This window comes from Maylandia zebra, linkage group LG4, assembly GCF_041146795.1.
Source record: "Maylandia zebra isolate NMK-2024a linkage group LG4, Mzebra_GT3a, whole genome shotgun sequence".
NCBI lineage: Eukaryota > Metazoa > Chordata > Actinopteri > Cichliformes > Cichlidae > Maylandia > Maylandia zebra.
In genome coordinates, this window is record NC_135170.1 from 10,579,946 (window position 1) to 10,598,814 (window position 18,869).

The 18,869-nt window shown below is 40.9% G+C and overlaps 2 protein-coding genes across 5 annotated transcripts in view; both read left to right on the forward strand.

Moving 5' to 3' along the window:
- Nucleotides 1-10,575, forward strand: part of LOC101483414 (microtubule-associated serine/threonine-protein kinase 1) — a 57,860-nt gene extending 47,285 nt beyond the window's left edge. For all 3 annotated transcript variants that reach the window (XM_004562959.3, XM_023153199.3, XM_076882964.1), the window contains 12 exons: nucleotides 15-180; nucleotides 312-413; nucleotides 2,567-2,689; nucleotides 2,878-2,987; nucleotides 3,094-3,254; nucleotides 3,376-3,635; nucleotides 3,743-3,964; nucleotides 4,050-4,279; nucleotides 4,490-4,612; nucleotides 4,713-4,846; nucleotides 4,936-5,123; nucleotides 6,015-10,575. In XM_004562959.3, coding sequence (XP_004563016.1) covers nucleotides 15-180; nucleotides 312-413; nucleotides 2,567-2,689; nucleotides 2,878-2,987; nucleotides 3,094-3,254; nucleotides 3,376-3,635; nucleotides 3,743-3,964; nucleotides 4,050-4,279; nucleotides 4,490-4,612; nucleotides 4,713-4,846; nucleotides 4,936-5,123; nucleotides 6,015-7,615 — 3,420 coding nt within the window. In that variant the 3' untranslated portion in view covers nucleotides 7,616-10,575. The remainder of the gene's footprint in view (nucleotides 1-14; nucleotides 181-311; nucleotides 414-2,566; nucleotides 2,690-2,877; nucleotides 2,988-3,093; nucleotides 3,255-3,375; nucleotides 3,636-3,742; nucleotides 3,965-4,049; nucleotides 4,280-4,489; nucleotides 4,613-4,712; nucleotides 4,847-4,935; nucleotides 5,124-6,014) is intronic.
- Nucleotides 10,576-10,691: 116 nt separating this feature from the next.
- Nucleotides 10,692-18,653, forward strand: LOC101483721 (cysteine protease atg4da). 2 transcript variants are annotated; one of them, XM_004562960.2, is made up of 11 exons: nucleotides 10,692-10,834; nucleotides 12,570-12,820; nucleotides 12,926-13,009; nucleotides 13,124-13,297; nucleotides 14,776-15,064; nucleotides 15,147-15,214; nucleotides 15,435-15,562; nucleotides 15,754-15,832; nucleotides 15,926-15,999; nucleotides 17,684-17,803; nucleotides 18,005-18,653. In XM_004562960.2, exons 2-11 carry the CDS (start codon nucleotides 12,628-12,630, stop codon nucleotides 18,173-18,175), a joined length of 1,380 nt encoding a protein of 459 aa, XP_004563017.2. In that variant the 5' UTR covers nucleotides 10,692-10,834; nucleotides 12,570-12,627; the 3' UTR covers nucleotides 18,176-18,653. The 2 variants fall into 2 exon arrangements, with proteins under 2 accessions (XP_004563017.2, XP_023008958.2); XM_023153190.2 differs by having other exon boundaries at nucleotides 13,127-13,297.
- The last annotated feature ends 216 nt before the right edge of the window (nucleotides 18,654-18,869 follow it).

The window sequence follows — 18,869 nt, forward strand, 5'->3', positions numbered from 1 at the left end:
TGCTTTACTTTAAGGTGTGCGGAACTCCAGAGTATATCGCCCCAGAGGTTATTCTTCGTCAGGGTTATGGAAAGCCAGTGGACTGGTGGGCGATGGGCATCATCCTGTATGAGTTCCTGGTGGGCTGCGTGCCTTTTTTTGGAGACACTCCAGAGGAGCTGTTTGGACAGGTCATTACAGGTGAGAGATCAAAGTATCTCAGTAGAAATAGCATCATTGGACACCGAGCGCAGCTGATAAGTAAAACAAACTGTTAGTCATGTACCATCCACCATAATCTCTCTCTCTCTCTGTCGGCTTGTTTCTGGTAGATGACATAGTGTGGCCAGAAGGAGATGAGGCTCTTCCTGTTGATGCCCAGCACCTGATCTCCTCTCTTCTGCAGACAAATCCGCTGGTTCGATTGGGCACAGGTCAGTCTCCTACAGCAGAGCTTCTGGCTTCTCCAGGATTCAGATGAAATCGTGTAGTGATTCCTCACCACCTGAAGTTATTTTCTATGTGCATTCATTTAAATTTGAATCAGACTTGACGCAGATTTATGCATCACAGATATTTTATGGTTCCAATATTTTTGCACTATTCTAACCATATTTGTTTACTCTCAGCTGTGGTAATAATTGATTTTTCCGCTCAGACCTCTCTGCTAGTTTTCATTCACTCTTTAGTCCAGTGTATGGTGTAATGCTTACATGTGGAAATGATGTAGGCTCACCAGCCACTTCATTTGGTACACCTGTTCAACTCCCACTTAAAACATCTAATCAGCCAATCACATGGCAGCAACTTAGTGCATTTAGGCATATAGACATGGTTAAGGTAACCTGCTTAAGTTCAAACTGGGCAAACTGAACATCTCTATGGTTTACAGCAAATGCTCTAAAAAGAGAAAATATCCAATGAGCAGCAGTTCTCTGGGTGAAAATGTCTTGCTGATGTCAGAGGAGAATGGCCAGACTGTTTTGAGCTGATAGGAAGGAAAAGGTAACTCAAATTTTTACAATCAAGATATACAGAAAGGCATATCTGAATGGACAACATGTCGAACCACCAGCAGCCAAGACCACACCGGGTGTCACTCATGTCAGCTTAATAACAGGAAACTGATGACTGGAACAGGAAACCGGACAATAGAAGATTTGAAAAAAACGTTGCCTGATGTAATGAGTCTCGATTTCTACTGCACAATGAGATGGTGGGATCAGAATTTGGCATAAACAGCATGAAAGCATGTACCCATCCTGCCTTTTACCAACAATTCAGGCTGGTTATGGTGTTTCTTGGCCCACTAGAGACACTATTTTAAAACAGTGCTAATTGAGCATTGTTTAAAATCCTCAGCCTACCTATTGCTGCTGACCATGTCCATCCCTTTATAACCACAGTCTACCCTTCACCAGTCATCTTCTAATGGCTGCTTCGAGCAGGATAACAGACCATGTCACAAACTTCAAATCATCTCAAATTAGTTTCTTGAAGTTGACAATGAGTTCAGTGTAACCACATGGCTTCCTCAGTCACCAGATCTTAATCCAACAGAGCCCTTTTTGGATGTGGTAGAACAGAAAGTCTAAAAATCTGCAGCAACTGTGTTATGCTGTCATGTGAACATGGAGAAAAATCTCCAAGGGATGTTTCCACCACCTTGTTGAATCTATGTCACAATAAATTAAGGCGGTTCAGAAGGCCAAAGGAGTCCAATTCAGTACTAGCAAGGTGTTGCTAATAAAGTGGCATGTATATTTATTTACATTTGAAGATACACTTGGGAACCTTCCCTGAACAATTCTGTAGCAGTGTGCTTGAATAGTTTGCTTCTATCCCACTGCACACTTTCTGAGCTACTTTTGTTTTACATCTTGTTCTCCTTTGATTTTTAGCTGCAACATTATTCTGCAAAGATTAAGATTAACTTTTCTGAGAAAATGCACAAATTTGAATGATTCCTGATGTATTTGAATCCTAAAATAGAAATGCCGCAGCCTGATGTGAAATCTTGCAGTCTTCTGTGGTCCACTCAAACTTTTAGTCACAGTTCCAGTTGGCCCACCAAACTGAGATTTTTTGTGTTTTCTTCTTTGTGTTTTCACAGTCTCATTGTGGTTTCCTGATGATTTCATTGTTTAGGCTGACTTCCTGTTAACAGCTTTCCTTTATACCATCTAATAAACCTTACTGTACTGGTCTGTTTTCTCAGCAGTGAAACAAGACACTGTATATGCTTTTGTCTCTATCCAGGACTTTTATTTGTAGTTCAGTTGTTTTTTTGTGGGTTTTTTTACTGTGCTGTATTAGTACTTTCATCTAAGAAATGCATATGAATACTTCTTCCACCACTGCACATCCCTCTTGGGTACACCTAACCCTGACTGGGGCTCGCTGACCTAGAACAATAACTGTCATCGTGCGCGCTGGCTTACGGGTTCAGTTTACCCAAATAAGTCAGCTTCATTCAGGGTAGAAATGCCTCCACATGCTTGAGGGCTGCTATTACTACCTGTCTGTCATCGCGCTCCCTCATTCTCTCTTTTTACATCCACCTCCTTTCCTTTGCTCTGCCCCGAAGGTGGTGCTTTTGAAGTGAAGCAGCACTCATTCTTCACTGAGGTGGACTGGAACAGCCTGCTGAGACAGAAGGCAGAGTTCATCCCTCATCTAGAGTCAGAGGAAGACACCAGTTATTTCGACAGTAAGTTCCCCTTTGGGAATGAAGGAATGGTATTGAAGAGAATGAATTCCAGCACAGATCCTTTAAACCTTAGGAATTTCTTATTCTTGGAAACAGGTCAAGGTCTTTAACTCTCCCATGTAAATGTTAGCATAAAGCACATTCAGTCAGCAGTGGCTGACTGAATGTACATTACTTCTCACCCCCAGCTCGTTCAGAGCGCTATCACCACGTGCATTCATACGATGAAGACGATACCAATGACGACGAGCCCGTGGAGATTCATCGCTTCTCGTCGTGTTCCCCTCGCTTCAGTAAGGTCAGGACCTAAACTTTTATTTTTCTGTCAGCGTTTATTCATCAGTCTACATTCAAATCAATCAAAAGAACCCAAATATTTACTGTTATGCTGCACCGATGTGAAGGTATACAGCAGTATGGAGCATCTGTCTCAGCTGGAGCATAAACCCCATGGCGTGACTCTACGGGAGCACAAGGTCCCCAGGGAGGATCGCTTAGCCAAGAGAGAAAGCCTGGGAAGTGTCACCCTTCGAGATAAGAGCTGGAGGACTGGCTCACCGGAGATGTGAGTAAAAGCACAGTTAATAAAAAAAGTGCTATCTGTGTTTCCGTTTGTTTTTGATCTTCTACCTGGGTTCATTGGCATTGAAAGTTTATTTCAGAATATAATTGTCTTTGGTTTTCAGGAAGCGTTTATCCTGCTCAGAGTCCTCCTTCACTGAGAGTGATTCCAGCCCTCCGTCTGGGGCACGGAGGCGCTTCTCTGCTCTTATGGATTCTTACCGATTGGCCTCCCCTCTGGAGTTGGACTCTGAGCTGCCTGTCCCGGGCAGACAACCTCCAGTGAAGGCCAGGGGAACGTCTCTGGAAGGAGCCATGAGTACCATCTCTTCTCAAGGCGACCTGAGGGCATTCCTTAAAGAAAGTAATGGCTTTGCAGCTGCCGGTAAGAAAAATGAGGAACCATCTCATGACTTGAACAATTTCATTTGTCACCCCAAAACATGAAAACATATATTTCCTATCACCTTTCATGTCTCTGCCTTATTACAGACAAACTGTTGAGACCTGCTGATGCATCACTGCCCCTGCCAAGCAGTGCTACCATTCTGGGGCTCCCAGACCCACAGGGGACTTGTGGGGCCACCACAGACCTGGTGCTGCGAAGAGTTCGCCACCAGCAGCTCTCGGAAGGAGAAAAACGCAGCTCAAGACCAGGAACTAAAGTTATCAAATCTGCCTCTGCCACTGCTCTGTCTGTCATCATTCCAGCAGGTAAAGGCATTTCTTTTACTGCATTAACAAAGACATTTTAAAAAATAGTGTTTAGAAATGAATCTTTTGTGCTTTCTCTCCTCAGTGGAACAACACGGTGCATCCCCTCTGGCGAGCCCCATGTCGCCCCGCTCCCTCTCGTCCAACCCTTCCTCTCGTGACTCATCCCCCAGCCGAGGCTACTCCCCGATGGTCAACATCCTGCATTCTCCCATTACCATCCACCGCTCTGGGAAGAAGTACGGCTTCACCCTCCGAGCTATCAGAGTCTACATGGGAGACAGCGATGTTTACAGCGTGCATCACATGGTCTGGGTGAGAGAGCAAAGCAAACAGGATGCAGAAATCTTGATTTCTCCCTTTAAAGCAATGCAGAAACAAATGTGATTATTACTATTTATTCGCATAGCGCCTTTAATGTGATTCTGCAGAACAGCCCATGCAGAGTACCATACAGTATCTGAAGGTAACTGGGCTAATATACTTAGTAGTCAAATCTGTGATGTTTTTTTGTTCCAATCACAGCATGTGGAAGATGGAGGTCCGGCTCAGGAGGCTGGACTTAGTGCTGGTGACCTCATCACTCATGTAAATGGAGAGTCAGTCCACGGTTTGGTCCATACAGAGGTAGTGGAGCTGATCCTGAAGGTAGGAGAGATCTATCCATCTAAAATAAAAACAATTTAAAAAACATCTATCTATATATTTATGTACTAATATAAATCATATAATTGTGCATCAACTGCAGAGTGGGAACAAGGTGACTATTACAACAACTCCTTTTGAAAACACCTCCATCAAAGTGGGTCCTGCCCGCAAGTCCAGCTATAAATGCAAGATGGCACGACGCATCAAGAGGACCAGAGCCAAGGACGGACAAGAGTGCGTCACTGCAGCATTCCAAGAAAACGTATCCCTCTGTCATTTAGATGATTTCACTCTAGTCATTCGGCTTTTTGTTCATCTTTCAGTAAGAAGCGCAGCTCCCTGTTCAGGAAAATTACCAAGCAGTCCAACCTGCTCCACACCAGCCGGAGCCTCTCGTCTTTAAATCGCTCCCTGTCGTCTGGAGACAGTCTCCCGGGCTCCCCCACCCACAGCCTCTCTGCCCGCTCGCCCACTCAGAGTTATCGTGGCGCTCTTGAATCCCCGCACCTGGGTTAGTATTTAAGGCGACCAGCACGTGTGCCTGTTATAATCTCGTTTAAAAGCAAAAAACAATTGGGGAGTAATGCGATGGAGGAAGATGCGTGTAATGTCTTGCCTGTGGAGTCCAGTGGGGAAGACTAAACATTAATCATTTCTCTATTAGTTATTGGGGAAGGAAATACTTTGAGTGTTTTTTGTTACTAACACTATATTTAGTTTAATTCATTTTTTGTGCTAGTTCACTAAAGCAGTTTCCTAATAATAATGAATTACAGTGGTCAAGTTAGAAGTAATGAATTCATTAACTAGCCTTTAAGCATCATTCTGAAACAGGATGTTTCTAATTTTAGAAATACCGCACAAATGACTAAAGGCTTAAAATACGCACTGAAGGACATATCTGGTCAAAAATGACTCCAATATTCACTGTGATATATAATCACAGTGTTACTGGAGGGCAGGGTAATGCCATAAAAGCATCTGGTAAGACATAATGTTTCTAAGATTAGGGCTGAGTACAATAATGTCATTTTATTTGAATTTAGAAGCAGGAAATTAGAGGTTGTGCAGGTCTTTAAGACATGCCTGTACTTTAACTAAACGATTTATATCATCTGGCTTAATGAATAGATAAAACTGGGTATAGAAATTAAAATGTATGGAGTGTTTTCTAGTAATATTGCCTAAGAGAAGCATATATAATGTTCAAAAGAAACTTTGTTTTGAGAAAAAAATAAGGTGAAAGAGCTGCGTTTAACATTGCAAGTATGTTTCATGTGTTTCATCACACTTATACTTTATATAATTTAGCCTACAACTCAAGACACATGAGTAGAAACACACACATATTCATTTTATTGTGTTGGGAAAAAAATATTCCAATATTCTTCTTTTTCCTCAGGTACATCATCCCAGAGCAGCTCCCCGGCCTCCAGCACCCCTAACTCACCTGCAACCACTCACCACATGAGACCCAGCTCCCTACATGGGCTGTCTCCCAAACTTCACCGGCAGTACCGCTCGGCTCGCTGCAAATCTGCTGGCAACATCCCATTGTCTCCCCTGGCTCACACCCCGTCCCCGACCACCTCCTCTCCTCCACCTCTCACTGGGCACACGGTAGGGAGCTCCAATACCACGCAGATGTTTCCTGCCAAGCTGCACTCCTCACCTCCTGTTGCCCGCCCACGTCCCAAGAGTGCGGAGCCACCCAGGTCCCCTTTGCTGCAGCGGGTGCAGTCTGCAGAGAAGCTAGGAGCACAGATTTTGCCTTCTTCATCATCATCATCGCCCTCTCCTCTGACAGGGGGGGTGTCATTACGCAAGCATAGCCTGGAGGTGACACACGGGGACTACAGGAGAGAGTCCTTCCACTGTGAGCACAGTCTACAAAGTCTGCTAGAGATGGAAGGAGAGAACGGACCCGCTCCCCCATCTCCTTCATCATCATCCTCCCCCTCTCCTCCTATGGGAGGGGAGGTTGGAGGCCTAAAGCCTGTGAGACGTCTGGGAAGGCAGGAATCGCCACTCAGCCGTGACACACTCTTAACAGCAAGAGAGAAAGAAGTCCAAATCACAGAGTCTGAGCTTGCTGGGTCACAAACTGAGAGTGCAGCTTCTAAAGCAGAGTCTAAGATGAGCGTCGTTGACACATGTAAAACGTTACTTCCTGCTGAGGTTGCAAAGAGTCATGGATGTGGAGCTGCAGTTGAAATCAAGTCCAGTGCTTCATCTTCAGAGGTTAAGCCTGGTTCTGGGATCAAAGCTCCAAGTTCAAGCCTTTCCGGTTCTGAGGCAGCAACTTTTAAGAGTAAACCCAGCGAAAAAATGTCTCCTTCAGGCACATCAAAGGGCCTGCTAAAGCAAGACTCCAAGCAGCAAAGTGCACAAACAGATAGTGGACCTGCAACAAAAGCTCAGGAGAAGACTGAGGAGAAGGCAAAAGGCCCTTTAGCTGCACACAAAGGGACCTTTCAGAAAGCACCTACAGAGCAGCTCAAGCAGCGTAAAGGTACAGACACGATAGAGAAAGGAGCAAGCTATAAAGCTAGTGATACCACCAAGCTCAAAGGACCTACACCTGTAATTCCAAACCAGGGTCAAGCCCACGCTGCAGCCAGATGCAAAGAGGAGAAGCCAACAAACAGAGGAGTCAAGGAGGAGAGGCAACACCTGGAGGTCCTGGAGGAGAACCCCATGTCGCCTCCCTCGAATGCAGCCTCACCCGCCTCGAGCAAGTCACGGCCCATGTCTCCAGGGGATAAAGCCAGCTTCGTTACCCAGCTCACAAGCGTGGCCAAAACAGTCCTCGGGCCTATGAAGGGGGGATCACAAGAGGGAGGCAAGGTAAAAGACATATCCAAGTCTGGCGAGGAGAAGCGGGGAAGCGCTGCAGGAAAAGGAGAAGCTTCGTCTGGCAGTCTCCGCCGGGGGGCTCAGACAGCAGCCAGCACTATCCAATCTGATAAAGGAAACATTCGCAGCTCTAAGCATCACTCGTGATAAGAGCTTCAGAGGGAGTGTGATTGTCCCATGCAATGCCTTTTTAACTGTAGCATCAAGCTAACATATCATGAATTTACACGAAATGTAAATGGAGAGACATGCTGAAAAAAAGACCAAAAAAGATGACAGAACAAAGTTGCATCAGCTGACTCCTGCTGGAAAACATGTGCACATGGTGTCCTAATGTAGACCTGTGTATGTACTGTATGTTCATCACATTATGTTGTATATAGTACAAACAAATGCATATGTCTGAATGCATGTCTAACACTGTACATGGGAAATGAAAGAATATTTAAAAAAAATTAAAATTATACAGCAGACCTTAAGGTAGAGAACACTGTGAACAACTTTTCAACTGAACACAGCCACATGCGCAGACAGGTCGGAGTCTGTTATCCTTGTATGGGGGTCCAGTAGTGCCAAAATTATGTTCACGTGTTTGCCGTGTGTGTCGATTTGACATGTGACTAAATATTTTTTATGTCGTTTCAAAGACTTAACTCGTAGCAGAAAGAAAAAACTGTGAAAGACAGAATTGATTTTTTAAATGCTCTTATGTAATAGCATTTTTATTGTGAGTCAGCTCCACAATATGTTGAAGATTACTTTCTGTTATGGATCTCAGGCTCTGGAACAATCTGTGTAAGGTCCTTCCAAACAGCTGATAATTTTAAATAACTTTTAGAGACCCAACAAATTGTGTTTGCTTTTAGTCAAATTTGAGGCGTTACATAGTTTTTGTCAAGTCTCCTGTGAAAAATTTCTTACTGCTTGTTTACTCGGTTGCTGTTTGTTTCTATTTGTGAATTTTGATCAATTTATTTTTTACACTTGGGTTTACATTTCATGTTATTTATTTATTTATTTTAAATTAATTTTGCCTTTCATTTATGCTTTTCTTTTAATATTTAAACAGTTTTTAAACATCTCCTATTTCTTTGCTTTTAGAAACTCTTGGGTTTATTTTGCAGTTTGCTTTAGGTCATTATCCAGCTGCACCGTGAAGAGCTGTCTGATCAGTTTTGCAGTGTTTGTCTGAAACCGAGCAGAAAGCATGTTCCTGTACACTTCACTAAATGCATCCTGCTGCTTCTTTCAACGGTCACATCATCAATAAACACTAGTGCCTCAGTTCCACTGACAGCTAAACATGTCCATGCCATAACACTGCCTCCACCATGTTTGACGGATGATGCGGTGTGCTTCAGATCAGAAGCTGTTTCTCTTTTTCTCCTTATTTTTCTTTATTGATTATTCTGATCCTTCTGTATTTCATATTTGTAGGCTTTGACAACCTTCACAAAAGGGTTCCTAGAAAAGAAATCTGCAATCATTCACTTCACTTGTGTTTGAAAATGTCCCAAAAGCTTATGGAGCTAACTGTATGCTGGTTTCTACGTTTTGTATTTCTGCCCTGGACTGTTTCAAACATAACTTGACATGTTAAGCAGACATAAGCAGTGAGCATGTGAACATAATTTTGGCACACATGCCTCATTTAAATGGGCATTACATTACATCGGCTATATCATTTAGTTCAGTATGACACGAACTGTATTTTCTTTAGTCTTTAGTTACTAAAAGGGATCAGACACAGAAAGGTTTTTCATATGTCGTGCACTGGGGGGTCAAACAATCCTGAACTCTGGACCAAGATACTGGAATGGGGATCAGCTTGTTTGTTCCAGATGTGTTTAAGGGCTGGATTTTGAGACACTGGTGAGGTGATCTTGCACTGGGACGCTATGCAATGTGTTAATGATGTGAGTTTTTCTCTGTGTGTGTCCTCAATATTACATTTACATTGTGCTCTAGATGAGAAAAAATAAGGGGAAAGGGTTGCAATAAGTCAAGCATTTGGTTTAAATAGCTGTCTCTGCTAGTCATAGTGAAATGTGCAATTACATATTTTAACCTATTAAGTGAATATATAAGTGTGCTCAGAGTGTGGTATGGAGATAAAGTGGAGACAGAAGCGTAATGAAAGTACAACTTAGAGGAGATTTTGCAGTTTCACTCGCTCTGTTATTTATGCAGAAGTACAGTTTATAGTGTAATAGGTGTGAAGGAAAGTGCCAGTGTTTTCATTTAGGGATAATGTGATGTTTTTGTTGGTTTTTGTACTTAAATGTGTAACAATATGCAATCCAAAAGTGCCCAGTTCCATAAAACTGAGCATCCTCGTCAGTGAAACCGTAGTAGGTTGTACACAGGAGTAGATCTGTCAAGAGGATTTTAGTGTTAAGGTGATGTTTATTGTTGTGTGTTCAAGTGATCTTGATAGATTCTGGACTCCAGGTCCAAGACCTGGTTTAGACTGCCACCTTGTGGATGAACTAACTTGACACCAGAGGACCTGAGGTACACAAAAAAACTAGTGAACATTTAATGAGCAGTCTATCTTCTGCCTGTGGATCTTTCTAACCCACACATTATAGTTCTGATTGATTAATGATGAACATCTTTGAATCAGATTTATATGACGTTTAGATGTTTAGACATTAAACAGTGGTGGTTTATGTGTGATGTGAGGAAAAAAATGCACTTTATGTTGTGTCAAACTTTTTATTTTTTCTTATATTTTTTTATATTTGTTGTATTTAGTAACTTTGTATTTATTTCAAATTCTGATTTACTACTAATATTAGTTCATGTTCTGACGCTGATTACGTTTAGAATGAGAAATTTACCAAATCTATGTGGCTAGCCCATCCTGTGCAGTTTTGACTAGTCTTTCTGTTAAGTCGGAAGCTGTGATGTTGCTGTCACATCTATTTTTGTCCAAGTGTTAGGCGTGTTTACGAGAACTTTGCTTTCTCAGACTATTGTTGTCCATTACATTGTTACATACCTAATAGCCACTGTCGTAAAAAAACAATGCAAAAACAAACAAACTAAAAAAAATAAAATAAAAAATAAAAAAGCCTATAGTGCAGAATAAAATGCAAAAAATACTTCCTTTGTCTCACTTTTTGAGTCTAACATGAACGTCCGCCCTGAGAGTCGGGTCTCACTGTTATTGGTCCTCCGTTGGCCAATCACAGGAGTGACAACACGTGACCTGTATAAACAGGAAGTGAGCGCAACTTCACTTGACTGCTGCTGTTCGAAGACCGAGCAAAACTGAGCCCAACAAAACGAAAACAGACCGGCACACTTCATTCACGGACTCATTCTTATCACCGGAGGTAGAATGACACTACCGAAATGATGGTAAAATGTATTTTTTTATATGTTAATTCGCTTAATTTTGTTTGACAGAGGTGTCACTGGTGTATTCACACAGCGCTGTAGTTTACTGTAAACTAGTTTGATTCCGTGCCACTCGCCTATGGAAGGTAACGTTACAATTTAAGTATTCGAACTTAAAGACTTAATGCTTCTTTAAAATTAAAAAACAAAACACGTGAGCACATCATAATAAGCTGTTCAGTATTAAACCAGTTTCCCAAGCTTTACCGGACTTCTGAAATATTTCAATTGTGAGACGTTTGAACTGAACGACCGAAGAGAGAGACTACTAACTAAAACTCGTAGATCATGGTTAAACTTTTACATCATGCGGGCCAAATACAGCTCACTTTGACCTTAAGTGGGCCAGACCAGTGAAACTTCCCTTTCTCTGAGTGCAAAGACATTTAACTAGACATTTAATCCCCGAGATGCCCATGATTTAAGAAAAAAAAGGTGCAATTTAACAGGATGTATGTCTCAGTTGTTTTGTTCATTTACAGAAAATACAAAACACAAAAAAACAAGACATCTATAGTAGATACTGAAAAACGGTATATTTTCTCTTATTTAATTGTTTGCTTAACTACTTTGGTATAGCATGAAAGGCATTGTGGGGGAGCGGGGTGTCTTTTGTCAGTAATATCAAACGTAAAACTCATGAAAATACAATTAAAAGTCCAAAATCCATGCACTTTTTCACATTGTTCAAAGGTGTCCAGTTACCTGGACTGGAGCCTCTTGTGGGTTGATTCTGGCCCCTGGGCCTTATGTTTGATGTCCCTTTTTTAAATGGTTCCGTTTGAAACTAACTGTGAAATACACACATTCAACTGAAATATAGAAGGTTAAGAGGTCAAAATAATTACCCTTTTTTCAGTTGAGCATTGTGTTGTTTCCTTTCCTACATCATTTTTATCTCAAGTTTTATCTTGTTCCCCATCTGAGGAGGCCCTTAGCCTGAACTGGAGAGGCACAAAACTAAGCTACTGATCTGTTTATGAAGTTCTGCTAACAGCAGCAACTCGGTCTCATCAACTCATTGATTAACAAATTAACATTAGTATTAACAAACTCATACAGCCAGTTCCACGGACATAGATTAAGCCTACTCCCAGAGTAAAAGAAAAATCAAGGATGATCTCCACTGAGGGGGGAAAAATAAGCTTTTAGTGTAAGGCTAGGCTGGAAAACTGACCCATGATTCAGAACATGAAAATATATCAGTCACTGTGTCAATTTGTGAACAGTACAAGCACATTTGTTTCTGATAATTTACTTCATTTTGCTTGTTGTGCAGATTTTTACACTGTTGTCTTGGGACTTTTACACTGTTTACTCATCTAGCCGCACAAATTGCATGAACATGTAAATGCAGCACTTTGCCAAAAATCCGTTTTCTAAAATTTCAGAGTTAGTGGCCAAATGTTAGTTAAAATAAGAAACCAGCAAGTCTCCTGCTGCAGTTAAATAGGCATATCTGAAATTCCTTGAGTCACAGGGTGCCGTCACGTGCTTCGTGCTTTCTTTTTCCTTACTGACATGGATCATTAATGGCTTTGCTGAGTGTAACATTAGCTTCTGAGATCTGCTAGTAGAGTTTGTGTGTCGCAAGAATGCATCCTATAATTATTGCACATGGGTGCATCATCCATGGCTGATTGCGTCATATGTATGTAACTGGGCTATTATTTTTTTTTTTTTTCTTTGTGTGTAGGCTGCTGTGATGACAATGAGCAATTCTTCTTGCTCCATCGTGGTCATCTCTACATGTTATGAAGCCTAGCACCTCCTCTGCTCAGTTTGTGGATCAGTCTACTGCTGATGACCTCATGGATGATTGGGTCTTTTTCTCTACTGAATCAGCTGTTTCCCAGGGCCTAGAAGACAGCAGGGATGACCAGGAGGCAGAGGACAAAGGCAGATTCAAAGACAAGTTGGTCTCAGCATGGAACAGCGTCAAATATGGTCAGTTCTTTTTCTGTCAGAGACTGAAAATAAGTGATGTGGTGAGCAGACCTGCTTGTCCTCTTTATTTTTTGAAAGTAAACAGTTACCGTTTTTCCCTTTCAGGCTGGACCTTGAAGCAAAAATCTAAATTTAGCAAGCGCTCTCCTGTGTTCATGCTGGGGAAATCCTATGAGCTCAAAGATGAAGGTGAGGCATTTTGTAGGAGTAGAGCATTTGTCCCGCGTAAACCCTGAAACGATCTGTCATGTGACTGTAAAAGCAAAGGAGAAAATTGTAATTGCGCCTCTGTAATTGTTGCAGTAGATCAACAGCATTTCCGTTGGTGCTTTGCATCGCTCCTGTGGTTTACATACAGACGAGGTTTCCGTCCGCTCCCCGGCTCCTCTCTGACCACCGACAGCGGTTGGGGTTGTGTTCTACGCTCCAGCCAGATGCTGCTGGCACAGGGCCTGCTACTGCATCTGATGTCACCAGGTGATTACACACTGTCCTGCTACAGTATCACATAGTCTGATCAACAAGTGAAAAGACATCCAGAGATTATTTTCATTTTCATTCAAACAGACTGGCTTTACTTGCAGTCAATATTTCTCTGAAATCTAAAGTCAGGTACACTAAACAGTGGGTTCCTCCTTTTTAGGCCTTTTATTGCTGTTTTCAGTTGTTCCTCAATCTGGGGTCTTTGTGCCTTCACTTCTGTCTTTGGCAGGTAAAATTCAGCTCGATTGTTTTGAGTTGCTCAGATGATCGACTCAGCCATTGTTGAGTATTTTATGTCTTTGCCTTTAAACGTTTCTAAAGTATTTTTAACAGTGTGTTTTAGGTCATTGTCCATCTGTGCTATTTAGAAACACTGTCCAGTCAGCTTTGCTGCAGTTGGCTGAATCTGGGAAGAAAGTTTAGCTCTATGCACTTCAGATTTCATCCAGATGCATCTGTCTTCCGTGATCACCCATAAACACTAGTGATCCAGCATCAGTGGAAGCCAAGCATGCAAAACATCATGCTGACTGCTCTGTGGTTTACAAAAGGATGTTGTGTGATTCGGATTACGAGTCTAATTTTAGTCTCATTTCTCCAAAACATGAAGAATCAGTTCATTCATGGCTGCCTCCTGCAGAAAGTTCTTTACTTGGCTGTGTGGCCTAAAGAAGTTTTGCTTTGTCCTGAAATGATGCTCCATCATTTTTGCTTCTTTTTTAATTCTAGGAAAGTTGTACTTATGTATTTCGTCACGATGTAAATGTTGATTTGATTCATACTATTTGTGCGGTCTTTCTGGTTCATTTGTTTTTGGATGGACTGTTTGCTTAACTTGCACTGGAATCTCCTTTGACTGTTTAGTATGTTGGGGTTCACAGTTTTAGCAGCTTTCATGCCATGATGGGAATCACCTGCTGACATTAATCTACTAAACTGGTAAAGCCTTAGATTTAATTGTCCAGTTACATTTGAGCACCTGCAAATGGGAAACGGTGCATAAAAGTGACGGCAATTCCTCTGAAATAAATGCTATATGCTTATTTCACAGTTTAACTCTGTTTGATTGATTGATTGGTAATTTATTTCAACATGTGAACAATATACAAGTACATTTAGAAAAGAAATCAACTACTGTTCTACTATAGTGAGCTATAGGAAATTAAACAAAGTTGTCTGTGTACACAACGAGCTATTTTTCATTTGCCCCATCTTTAGAAGTTGTTACAGAATTTAAAATCGCATCAAATTAAACACAACAAATAATGAACATACAGTAGGTAGAATGGTATATAGCTCAATAACATTTTACAGTATGGCAAAACAAATATCTTAAGAAAAAAACTCATCTGAAAAAAAATCATTTTGCCACAGATGAGAACAGTGGAAAACTGCATTTTACTTCTCAGTGAAACAAATATACAAACTCTTCAATAACGACTGTCTTTTTTTTTTTTTTTTTTTTTTTTAAGGTTGCACCTGGTCTGGGAACCAACGTGTTGTCAAAGATGACATGGACCTGATGCACTCTGTGAACGATGGATTTAGTTCGAGTGAAAGGGAAAGCAAGAGAAGTCGACATTTGAGCTGGGGGTCCATCCTGGATAGACCCGTGGAGAGTACACACAGAAGGATTTTACGCTGGTTTGCAGACAACCCCACAGCTCCCTTTGGCATACATCGGCTTGTAGAACTGGGCAAAAGCTCAGGGAAGAAGGCTGGGGACTGGTATGGTCCGTCCATTGCGGCACATATCCTCCGGTGAGACTTAAATTGATGATGCAAGAGAGCAGCCGAACTAAAAAGTTTATCGTCTCTAACAGTGAAGGTCATTCTGTTTCAGGAAAGCTGTGGAAGCTGCAGTAGTGGACCTTCCCAATCTAGTTGTGTATGTAGCACAAGATTGCACCAGTGAGTGTTATCTTTATAGTGTTTGCAACACAACATATTTTATTTTTTAAGAAGAGGAGATTGTGGATAAACTCTTTTAAAAAAAGTTGATTCTTTTTTCTTTTCTTTTTTTTAAAGAAAATGTGGGTTTTTGTTGTTTGTTTTTTAAGAGCTTAAATTGGTGTTGAAAAGATTCAATGAGTCAAATGGACTTTAGATGTCTCTTTCCTTCTTTGTTCAGTCTACCTGCAGGATGTGAGGAAGTTGTGCGAACGGCCTCTCCCTCAGCACTGGAAATCTGTCCTCATCCTGGTTCCTGTGCGTCTTGGCGGGCAAGATCTCAATCCGTCCTACATCACCAGTGTCAAAGTACAGAACCAGTATTTTTACGTAATGTAATCTGGGTGCTTTACTGAACTTAGAGATATGTCTCTAAGGCTTTTGTTTGTGAATATTTTCAGGGAGGGGGGGTTTGTTTTTGTTTTGTTTTTTTGTTTTTTTTTAAGGAAAACTGGATCTCTGAATGGAAAAATTCAGCCATTCCTTTTGTCTTTCAACAGAAACTCTTGATGTTGGAGTGCTGCATCGGGATCATTGGCGGCAAACCAAAGCACTCTTTGTTCTTTGTTGGCTTCCAGGGTAAGCCGAGTAAATTGTGTGTTATGATTGTGTTGAGCCATTTCATGTCCGTCCTTACATTTTCTTTCTTCCTCTGGCACGTTTGTACATAAGATGACCATCTGCTGTACTTGGACCCTCACTACTGTCAGCCCACAGTGGATGTAACAAATAACTTTCCCTTGGAGGTATGAGCAACCATTTCTCTTCTTCTTTCTGGCTTTCTGTTTTGTTTCCTCTTGTGATCACTTTTAAGTAAGGTGAGACATGCCACCACAGCTCTACAGTACCTCTTTTCCACTGACTCGGGCCTCTGCTTGTGCCAAAGTCAAATGGATTCGAAACATTTCTGTTGAAAAATAAATAAAAGTTGTGTTTCAGATTACTTTGCTATGTATTGTTTGCCTGTGGAACTTTTCAAAATCTAGGCTGGTTTTTAAAAGGGTAACAATTAGAACTGGCTCAGCAACTTTGCAGAACACCAGGTGTAAGATGAACCCTCAAATTACTCCTTCATCAGTATCACTGCGTTTTCCTTATAGGTCATTTGAATTAATTTTAACCCGGAACACTGTATGAAATATTTTTAAAATTTATATGTCTTTGAATAAAAACCATTCAATTATGACTTTTTAGAGGTTTTTCCATAGTATAGTTGTTCATATGTTTACCTGGCAAGCAAAATATTGCACTTTTAATTCCAGTCAGAGACACAAATACCTTCGGGGATTTGTCAGGTAAAAACCCAACATGTGGCGCTACTTGCTGTAGCGACCCACTGTGACAAGGGCGAATCTAAAACTAGCACTTAGATGCTGAGCTTTTAGTGAGCAAGGACTAAAAGTGAGTAAAAATAAAAGCACGAAGATGGACAACAGGGATGAGGTTGGGTTCAAGTCGGTGTTCGCAGACTGAAAGGCATGCCACCTTGGGGTTATAACGACGCAGTGATGTTAAATATTCTTTTTCTTTTAATTAATGCAATATACAAACACTTCAGGGCTCTTGAAGAGAAGAAGAGCCATACCCTGGTGTTGAGACAAGAAATGGACGACTAAATTAACGATAATAAAACAGAAGCACATGTGAGTCCATCAAAGAAATCTAGAAAATATTTTGAGAACTTTCTTCCGTCCACTTGAACTTTGCGTGTTTTGATTTATGCAAAAAATATTGTGCTTGCATAAATCAGATTAATTACCAGTCCAGTTACCCCAGTTTTCACTCACATACTCATAGTGAGCAAACGTATTATTCCGAGTGAAGCCAGTTTTAAAAATCATTCCAAAATTCATATTCATGTTTTACATTGAAAGAAGAAAACATGTTCCACAATTTCTGTCTTCATAACACTGGATAAGACTGATATATCTATACCCTTTTTAAAAATTAAAAAAATGTAATTTTATTGTATTTTTTGCATCACACTCGCTATATAGATCATATTTGCTTTTCAGTTTACCCGGGTTGTACTTTGTTGACAAAAAGTTTATTATTAACTTGTTAGAGTCGGATATCTTTCAGTCAGTGGCCTCGATTCTGACACAATCAGAATCGGTTGAATTCTTTTAACTTTCTTCCATATCTTGGGCCATGCTGGGTTGGCGCTTAACCGTTTCTCTTCTCCTTTTAGTTAACGTCTCTACTTACATCCTTGCTAGCATGTTTTCATGCACTCTCGGTATATGGACTGGATGCCCATTTTGTCTATGAAGTAATGACTTCTGTTAAAACCTGGCAGCTGCAGTAGCACCACATGGTGTACAAATATCCACGTGTTTGTTGAATCGTCAGTGTGAGACGTTTTGAGGTTTCTCCTCTGAGCCTAATGAGATTTTTGTGTGATCCCATTTCTGTCCCCACTGCTTGCAGTCGTTTCACTGTAAGAATCCCAGGAAAATGCCTTTCTCTCGCATGGACCCCAGCTGCACCATCGGATTTTATGCAAAAGGACAAATGGAGTTTGAGTCGTTGTGCGCAAGTGTTAATGAGGTATGTGCATGGATCATTTGGGCTTCTGTTCCAGGAGCCTTTTATTACATGAAATATAATTTGTGTTAGACCTGATCTAAATTTGTTTTGTCCTTTTTTTTTACAAAACAAAAAAATGATCAAGTTAATTTGAAGGAATTATTCTACTCTCCACTGACTGCTTATTGTTATTAGTTCTAGTTCACCTTCTGTCTCCCACAGGCTGTGTCAGCATCTGCAGAGACATATCCCATGTTTATATTTGAAGAAGGAAAAACACGGGAGGAAGCGAGAGCAAACACGCCCACGCACAGCGTCACCTTCCTACAGAGGAAGACCCAACTGGGAAGAGTCGATACAAACAACAGCATGGATGAGTTTGTTCTATTGTAAACATAAAAAGATCATCTCTGCCCTGATGGAGGTCCTTCACTGAATTTTCAACATAGCATTTTGCACCTTTTGGAAATTACTGAGCATAAGAACATTGTCCTCATCATTCACACACAGTGAGGTAGATGGACTCCTAAGTAGTTTCATGGGAAGTGTTTATGCATCAGTACTGAGAATTTTATATTTTATTGCAGTTTGTATTTATTTTTTTTATGTTTTAGAGGTAAATGCTTTAATAATTTCATCAACTCTCGTCATTCTAATTGACTTGAGATTGGCCAAATATCCATGAGGTCATGGCCCTGTGTGCTACACTTCAAGTCGACTGTGATTGATTTCGCACAAGTGAATAGATTAATTTTTTCTTGAATGGGTTTTAAAAAGTTACTCTCACTGGAAAATGACGATTTACTGAAAATGTTACAGGTTGGCTGGTTTTTTGCTGTCTAAATAAACAGATTAGGAATGACAAAATTAATTTATGAAAAAGAAATAAGTATTCACTGTAGTGCACTCTTACTTTAACTACTGCATTTCCTGTTGGTACTGACCTTATGAAAACATCAGGCTTGATTGAGAAGAGGAGCGAGAACAAAAAAAAAAAAGATTGCCATGAAAGAATAATTGTTTTCAGTCTCAGTGATGATTATATAGTTCAGTTCACAACGATGGTCAACTCATGGAGCTTTAAAAT

Bases quoted from the DNA above. Each gene is read 5' to 3' on its own strand.
- LOC101483721 (XM_004562960.2), top strand. From the start codon at position 12,628: ATGAAGCCTAGCACCTCCTCTGCTCAGTTTGTGGATCAGTCTACTGCT. The intron at 13,298-14,775 runs GTGATTACACAC...TTTTTTTTTAAG, and splicing joins ACTGCATCTGATGTCACCAG to GTTGCACCTGGTCTGGGAAC. The intron at 17,804-18,004 runs GTATGTGCATGG...TGTCTCCCACAG, and splicing joins TGTGCGCAAGTGTTAATGAG to GCTGTGTCAGCATCTGCAGA.